The 8,908-nt window shown below is 44.9% G+C and overlaps 1 protein-coding gene across 1 annotated transcript; it reads right to left on the bottom strand.

Moving 5' to 3' along the window:
- Positions 1-446: 446 nt before the first annotated feature.
- LOC126011332 (ubiquitin-40S ribosomal protein S27a-like) lies at positions 447-1,067 on the bottom strand. Its single transcript, XM_049775095.1, has one exon. It carries the CDS (start codon positions 1,016-1,018, stop codon positions 551-553), a length of 468 nt encoding a protein of 155 aa, XP_049631052.1. The 5' UTR covers positions 1,019-1,067; the 3' UTR covers positions 447-550.
- Positions 1,068-8,908: the final 7,841 nt, after the last annotated feature.

Here is an 8,908-nt window from a genome sequence, read left to right as displayed (position 1 = left end):
CAGCCTCTCACATCTGGTTGGGGTGCTTGCATACACCTGACAGTAGTGAGGCAAGAGATGGCCTGTTGCACAGTGACTTTAGGGAACAGACCTAAGACCAGGATTAAACTCAAACCATTAGGCAGCCTGGGGATGGAACATGATTCCCACAGATTCATGCTTGTTAACAGGCACGTTAGCCACTGTTCCACGAACTCTTGAGAAAAGTTTTAAAAGGCAAGACAAAGGAGTCATAAATAAAAGAAACAAGATTATATCAGACTTAGGTAACCTACCTGTAGAAGGTGAAAGGGAACTGCATGGCAGAGGATCTCACTGGTGTACTAATCAGAACAAGTCTATGCTAACCAGGTAACAGTACCTTGGGGAAGGTTGAAACTACAATTAAGTAGGTATTAAGTCTAAGTTTGGTGATTTGGTTTTAGAAAACATGATTTTATTATGTCTTTATTTTTTTTTCATATTTAAAAATCATTCTTTAATCAATGGACCAGAACATAACAATTAATGTTAGAGCTCATGCCCTTTATTAACCCAAACAGGTAATCATTTATTTATCTTCTGGTTTGTTGAAGCAATAGGTCAGACAGCATTTGCCACAATAATGTCTGTCAAAGTGGCTGGCCATAAAAACTCCAGTACCACATTCATCTGAAGGGCATTCTCGGCGAAGATGACTGATTTTGCCATTTTCATCCACCTTGTAATATTTCAGGACAGCCAATTTAACCTTCTTTCTCTTATGCTTTTTCTTCTTGGGAGTGTTATAAGACTTCTTCCTTTTCTTAGCACCACCCCGAAGTCTCAAAACGAGATGAAGAGTAGACTCCTTTTGGATGTTGTAGTCAGATAGAGTACGTCCATCTTCAAGTTGTTTGCCAGCAAAGATCAATCTTTGCTGATCGGGAGGAATTCCTTCCTTGTCCTGGATCTTGGCCTTTACATTTTCTATTGTATCCGAGGGCTCAACCTCGAGAGTGATGGTCTTCCCCGTAAGGGTTTTAACAAAAATCTGCATCTTGGATGTGGGTCCACCAGCGATGGCGGACGGAAAAGGAAAAGGACCCGCCCGGCCACAGGGTTCCCGGAGCTGCAGACTTATTATGTCTTTATAAGTCCCGAGCCAAAAATATTGGTGTAGCCCAGTGATTCTCAATTATTTTCTGTCCTCCTAGGACAGAAATTATTTGCATGCCCCCCTAGGAAGAAAAAATATTTTTTGCGCCCCCCCATGCAACTGTAAATAGTATCTTTATTCAAAAAAACTTTTTATTTATTTATTTTTATTTGAACACCTTGATTACATACATGATTGTGTTTGGGTTTCAGTCATGTGAAGAACACCACCCATCACCAGTGCAACATTCCCATCACCAATGTCCCAAATCTCCCTCCTCCCCACCCGACCCCCCGCCTGTACTCTAAACAGGCTCTCCATTTCCCTCATACATTCTCAATATTAGGACAGTTCAAAATGTAGTTATTTCTCTAACTAAACTCATCACTCTTTGTGGTGAGCTTCCTGAGGTGAGCTGGAACTTCCAGCTCTTTTCTCTTTTGTGTCTGAAATTTATTATTGCAAGAATGTCTTTCATTTTTCTTAAAACCCATAGATGAGTGAGACCATTCTGCATTTTTCTCTCTCTGACTTATTTCACTCAGCATAATAGATTCCGTGTACATCCATGTATAGGAAAATTTCATGACTTCATCTCTCCTGACAGCTGCAAAATATTCCATTGTGTATATGTACCACAGTTTCTTTAGCCATTCGTCTGTTGAAGGGCATCTGGCTTGTTTCCAGAGTCTTGCTATGGTAAATAGTGCTGCAATGAATATAGGTGTAAGGAAGAGGTTTTTGTATTGTTATTCAAAAAAAAACTTTAACCTGCAAAACAAAAATATATCAAATAAATTGAGCTGATGTCTGGATTAATGGCTCCAATGAGCACGTTTTGCAATGCATAGCTTTTCGAAGCGGGGTTTGAAGCAGGACACAGCAATTCAGCTCCAGAGACATACAGAGACATAAACACGGGGCTTAGCTTCTTATGACAGTGTTTGCCGAGGTCAAATGGGCCCCCCTTTACAGAGGGGCGCGCCCCACTATTTGAGAACCACTGGTGTAGTCACACAAGAAGCAAACAATACCCTGGAGCTAAAGAGAGGAGTGTCTCTCACTACACTCCAGATGTGTGATCTAGGAATACACTTAGAACCTCTCAATTTCAGTCTCCTAATGTGGTTTTTTGTTGGTGGATGTTGAACTCCTTATTGATTGTTTCTGAGTTTCCCTTTTGGGGGAGACCTTGGTAATAATATCTGGAGTAAATAATCCACATAGACAAAAGATTAGGGGACCAAAGGTTCAGCAAAGAGAGTCTTTTGTCAGTCTTAGGCCAGCTCCAAAAAGCAAACTGAATCAGCCGTCAGCTCTGCCAAAAAGCCTCTTACGCCTCTCCAACAAGCTATTTTATTCTTTCCTTAATCGCTCCCACCTGGAAGATCCAGGTGGGACGACAGGCAAAAACAATATTAAAAAAATACACTATAGTTTTTGTTTTTGTTTTTTGGGGGGCAGGCCACACCCGGCAGCGCTTAGGGGTTATTCCTGGCTCTGCTCAGAAATCACTCCTGGCTGGCACAGGATGCCGGGGTTCGAACCACCATTGGTCCTGGGTCGGCCGTTTGCAAGGCAAACGCCCTACCACTGTGCTATCTCTTTGGCTCCTCCTAATGTGTTTTAAACAGGTATAAGAGTATAGTCATGCAGTATATAACAATACTTTGGACAATGGACCAAATAAACATAAGTGGTTTCCAAGTTCCTGTGTTTCTATGTGTTTTATGGACCATACCCAGTGGTGCTCAGAGCTTATTTCTGGTTCTGCGCTCAGGAATCATTTCTGGTGGGTTTGGGGGATTTAGGAATTGAACCTGGGTAAGTTTCGAGCAAGACACATGCCCTCTCCAAGGTACTAATGGTCCGGCCCTGCTCCTTGACATTTTAACCATCAAAATCTCAAGGGTTATACATTGATAGTTACTGCAAATGCATCTCTTGATAGCATTGGTTTTCCTTGTGCTTAATCTTGTTTCAGTCATCATGCAGCCTACGGGTACTAAGTCCACTGCTAATGTTGCTAACAAAAAAGCCATGTTGAATTACTGACCTGGAAACAAAATTAGAAGTGATTAAAGATTACAAAACTGGAAAATCAGTAGTGGTTATTGTTCGCCATGTAGGTATGTCCATTCCACTATACCACCATCCTGGGAATAAGAACAAAATGGCAGGGGCCAGAGCTGTGGCGCAAGTGGTAAGGGGCTTGCCTTGCAAGCGGCTAACGGGTCCCCCAAGCCAGGAGCGATTTCTGAGCACATAGCCAAGAGTAACCCTGAGCGTCACTGGGTGGACCCCCCCCCCCAAAGAAAAGAACAAAGTAGGGGCTGGAGAGAGAGCATGGAGGTAGGGTATTTGCTTTACATGCAGAAGGACGGTGGTTCAAATCCTGGCATCCCATATGGTCCCCTGAGCCTGCCAGGAGCAATTTCTGAGCATAGAGCCAGGAGTAACCAACCCCTGGACACTGAACACTGGTTTTTGGTGGGACCCACAAAAAAAAAAAAAAAAAAAAAAAAAGAACAAAGTGAAATAGGTTATAAGTTACTAGGGAATTTGTGCCACTGGAGTCAATCAGATTAACAAAATGTGGGAAGGGTCTATGTTAGATATTAGTTATGGCTCCCAAATCTTCTAATCTGGATTAAAGACCAACAGAAGTGTCTCCTCTAAGAACCATAGCTATCATGACCAAAGCTAAAAGTTTATTTGCAGTGTTCAAAGAAAAAAGGGAGACCAGATTATGGTGTTGAATTTATTGAAGTATCTGGGTGGTTTAAATGTTTCAGAAATTTGTGCTCACTTCAGCAGCACATATACTAAATGTTTTAAGAATTCATTATATAAGATGAAGGTAAATGGTAAGTCATTCATTGTCAGTAAAGGAAGCTGCTTTTTTTAAATTTTAATTTGGGGACTCTGGTGGTAGTGCTGAGGACCATCAGGGTACTTTTGAGACTACACAGTACTGAAGATAGAACCAAGGTGATTGTACCTTTTGGGCACACACTCTAGCCCTTTGTACTCTTCCCAACTCCTTAAAACATTATATTGTTTGTATTGGATTCTATCTTATTGTATTTCCTTTTGGCAGTAGTTGGGATCAAACCTAGGGCCTCACACATGCCAAGTAGGTGCTTTATCACAGAGTGATATCTCTGGCCCTTAATTCAAGTTTTGTTTATTTTTTATTTTTTTAAACTTTATATATTGGGCTGGAGTGGTGGCGCAAACTGTAAGGCATTTGTCTTGCAAACACTAGCCTAGGACTGACCTTGGTTCAATCCCTTGGCATCCCATATGGTTCCCCCAAGCCAGGAGTCATTTCTAAGCACATAGCCAGGAGTAAACCCTGAGCATCAATGTGTGTGGCATTCCCCAAAAAACCAACCTCCCTCCCTCCCTCCTTCCCTCCCTTCCTTCCCTCCTTCCTTCCTTCCTCCCTCCCTCCCTCCCTCCCTCCCTCCTTCCTTCCTTCCTTCCTTCCTTCCTTCCTTCCTTCCTTCCTTCCTCCCTCCCTCCCTCCCTCCTTCCTCCCTCCCTCCCTCCTTCCCTCCTTCCCTCCTTCCCTCCTTCCTTCCTTCTTTCCTTCCTTCCTTCCTTCCTTCCTTCTTTCCTTTCTTCCTTCCTTCCTTCCTTCTTTCCTTCCTTCCTTCCTTCCTTCCTTCCTTCCTTCCTTCCTTCCTCCCTCCCTCCCTCCTTCCTTCCTCCTTCCTCCCTCCCTCCTTCCCTTCTTCCTTCCTTCCTTCCTTCCCTCCTTCCTTCCTCCCTTCCTTCCTTCCTTCCTTCCCTCCTTCCTTCCTTCCTTCCTTCCCTCCTTCCTTCCTTCCTTCATTCCTTCCTTCCTTCCTTCCTTCCTTCCTTCCTTCCTTCCTTCCTTCCTTCCTTTCTTCCTTCCTTCCCTCCTTCCCTCCTTCCCTCCTTCCCTCCTTCCTTCCTTCCTTCCTTCCTTCCCTCCTTCCCTCCTTCCCTCCTTCCCTCCTTCCCTCCCTCCCTCCTTCCTTCCTTCCCTCCTTCCCTCCTTCCTTCCTTCCCTCCTTCCCTCCTTCCCTCCTTCCCTCCTTTCCTCCCTCCCTCCCTCCCTCCCTCCTTCCTTCCTTCCTTCCTTCCTTCCTTCCTTCCTTCCTTCCTTCCTTCCTTCCCTCCTTCCCTCCTTCCCTCCTTCCTTCCCTCCTTCCCTCCTTCCCTCCTTCCCTCCTTCCTTCCTTCCTTCCTTCCCTCCTTCCCTCCTTCCCTCCTTCCCTCCTTCCCTCCCTTCCTCCCTCCCTCCCTCCCTCCCTCCCTCCCTCCTTCCTTCCTTCCTTCCTTCCTTCCTTCCTTCCTTCCTTCCTTCCTTCCTTCCTTCCTTCCTTCCTTCCTTCCTTCCTTCCTTTCTTCCTTCCTTCCTTCCTTCTTCTTTTGGGTCATATCCAGTGGTGCTCAGGGGTTGGTTACTCCTGGCTCTGTGATCAGAAATTGCTTCTGGCAGACTCAGGAACCATATGGGATGCTGGAATTTGAACCACAAGTCGGCTGCGTGCAAGGCAAACACCCTACTGCTGTATTATCTTGGGCTCCTAAACTTTATTGATTGATTGATTGGCTTCTGGGCCACACTCAGGAGTACTCCTGGCTCTGCACTCAGAAATCATCTGTGGTAGGCTGGGGGACCATATGGGATGCCTGGAATTGAACTGGGTCCCTCCTGGGTCGGACGTATGCAAGGCAAATGTCCTACTGCTGTACTATCTCTCCAGCCCCTTAACTCAAGTTTTAATTTCTTATTTTTTCTGCATTTTTGTTTGTTCATTACTTCCTCCCCCCTGTCCCTCTCTCCCTCCCTCCCTTCTTCCCTCCCTCCCTCCCTCCCTCCCTTCCTCCCTTCCTCCCTTCCTCCCTTCCTCCCTTCCTCCCTTCCTCCCTTCCTCCCTCCCTCCCTCCCTCCCTCCCTCCCTCCCTCCCTCCCTCCCTCCCTCCCTCCCTCCCTTCCTTCCTTCCTTCCTTCCTTCCTTCCTTCCTTCCTTCCTTCCTTCCTTCCTTCCTTCCTTCCTTCCTTCCTTCCTTCCTTCCAATTTTATGCATAGAAAAAGAGAGAAAGCAAAGCAAGGTGTATCTGTTTATGCTGAGTACTAGGCCAGGTCTTCCTCAGTGTCCTGAGCTCCCAGGGCCCATGGCTTGCAGGCTCTCCTCTTCCTGGACTCCCCCCTCCCAACTGCTAGGCTTCTACTTTTATACCTGGTCAGTTGACCATTACAGGGGAAGGTGTCCCAGTCCATTGGCCATCACAGGGGGGTGCTATCACCCCTTAAGGATGCATTACTATTGAGGCCGGAGAGATAGCATGAAGGTAAGGTGTTAGCCTTTTATGCAGGTAATTGGTTTGAATCCTGGCATCCCATATGGTCCCTTGTGCCTGCCAGGAGTGATTTCTGAGTGTGGAGCCAGGAGTAACCCCTGAGCGCTGCCGGGTGTGACACCCCCCAAAAAAAGATGCATTACTATTTACATAGTAACACCCTTAAAGATACATTAACAGTGACAGACAGGGAGATAGCACAGTGCTATTTGCTTGCAAGCAGCCGACCCAGGACCTAAGGTGGTTGGTTCAAAACCCGGTGTCCCATATGGTCCCCTGTGCCTGCCCAGGAGCTATTTCTGAGCAGATAGCCAGGAGTAACCCTGAGCGCTGCTGGATGTGGCCCAAAAACAAACCAACCAAACAAACAAACAAACAAACAAAAAACGAAAAAAACCATGACAGACAAATCATTTTATCTTTTCTACTTGGGGACTACTCCTAGCAGTGTTTGAAGGGTCATACAGTGTTGAGGGTATCTAACTCAGGACTTCCATGTACAAAGCATGTGCTCTAGCATCTTTGAGCTATCTTCCTGGCTCCCCTAGGCTGAAATTTGTTTTGTTTTTAGGGGACCACACCTGACAGTGCTTCAAGGAACATAGGTGGTACTGAGATTTGAACCATTGTCATGGCCATAGCTATATACCAGGCAAGCAATTTAACTTTTATTTATTTTTTTAATTTAACTTTTATTTATTTATTTATTTATTTATTTATTTATTATTTTTTTTTTGTTTTTTGTTTTTTGGGCCACACCCGGCAGTGCTCAGGGGTTACTCCTGGCTGTCTGCTCAGAAATAGCTCCTGGCAGGCACAGGGAACCATATGGGACACCAGGATTCGAACCAACCACCTTTGGTCCTGGATCGGCTGCTTGTGAGGTAAACGCTGCTGTGCTATCTCTCCGGGCCCTATTTTAATTTATTTTAAGAAAATGCATCACAGGCCAGAGAGATAACATGGAGGTAGTGTGTTTGCCTTGTATGCAGAATGACGGTGGTTCGAATCCCAGCATCCCATATGGTCTCCTGAGCCTGTCAGGAGCGATTTTTGAGCATAGAGCCAGGAGTAACCCCTGAACGCTGCCGAGTGTGACCCAAAAACAAAACAAAACAAAACAAAAAAAAAGGAAGAAAGAAAATGCATCACTTAGTTGACATAACTGATCATAATACATTTGTTTCAAGATGACAGAAAGCAAAAAAAAAAAATAGAAAGAAAATGGAAAGGAAAACTAAAAAAGGGGCTGGAGAGATAGCACAGCAGTATGCATTTGCCTTGCATGCAGCCAATTCAGGATGGACGGTGGTTTGAATCCTGGCATTCCATATGGTACCCAGTGCCTGTCAGTAGCGATTTCTAAGCATAGAGCCAGGAGTAACCCTGAGTGCCGCCAGGTGTGACCCAAAAATCCAACCCTGGGGCAGGAGAGATAGCACAGTAACGTTTGCCTTGCAAGCAGCTGACCCAGGTGGTTGGTTCGAATCCCGGTGACCCATATGGTCCCCCCTGCCTGCCAGGAGCTATTTCTGAGCAGATAGCCAGGAATAACTCCTGAGCACTGCCGGGTGTGGCCCAAAAACAAAACAAAACAAAAAAAACAAACAAAAAACCCCCAAAAACCCAACCGTCTCCCCCAAAAGACCTAAAAAAAATAAAATGGGGGGCCAGAGAGATAGCGTGGAGGTAAGGCATTTGCCTTGCATGCAGAAGGTCGGAGGTTCAAATCCAGGCATCCCATATGGTCCCCTGAGCCTGCTAGGAGCGATTTCTGATCATAGAGCTAGGAGTGGCCCCTGAGTGCTGCCGGGTGTGATCCGCCCCCCCAAAAATAATAAAATGGAAGAGAAGAAAAAAAAAAAGAAGAAAAAGTTCAGTAGCAAGTATAATTTGTGAAAATTATTGTATCTCCAATAAAGTCATTAATACAATAGTAGAAGGTTTAGCTCTTTCTTTTTTTTTTTTTTTTTTTTTTTTTTTTTGGTTTTTGGGCCACACCCGGTAATGCTCAGGGGTCACTCCTGGCTATGTGCTCAGAAGTTGCTCCTGGCTTGGGGAACCATATGGGACACCGGGGGATCGAACCGCGATCCATCCAAGGCTAGCGCAGGCAAGGCTTACCTTACCTTTAGCGCCACTGCCCGGCCCCAGCTCTTTCTTTTTTTAAAGATAAGAGATATAATACACAATAAAAAGGTGTGTGTATTGCAGTTGTTTTTTGCATAGGCACAGCAAAATATGGGAGAAATAGAAAGGAAAAACCTTTGGCCTAAAAACAAGAAGACCTTACCCATGAAGCATTCTGGCATAAGACCAATTCTAGGCTCTGGGCATAATAGGTTGTCCAACCCCAAAGTCATTCTCTATGGTCCCAGTAAAAGATCTTTTTATTTTATTTTATTTTATTTTATTTTATTTTATTTTATTTTATTTTATTTTATTTTATT

This window comes from Suncus etruscus, chromosome 6, assembly GCF_024139225.1.
Source record: "Suncus etruscus isolate mSunEtr1 chromosome 6, mSunEtr1.pri.cur, whole genome shotgun sequence".
Taxonomy (NCBI): Eukaryota; Metazoa; Chordata; class Mammalia; order Eulipotyphla; family Soricidae; genus Suncus; species Suncus etruscus.
This window is presented reverse-complemented; position numbering and strand designations above follow the sequence as displayed.

What these genes read in the sequence shown, in the direction of transcription:
- LOC126011332 (XM_049775095.1), bottom strand. Translation starts at nt 1,018, where the DNA reads ATGCAGATTTTTGTTAAAACCCTTACGGGGAAGACCATCACTCTCGAG.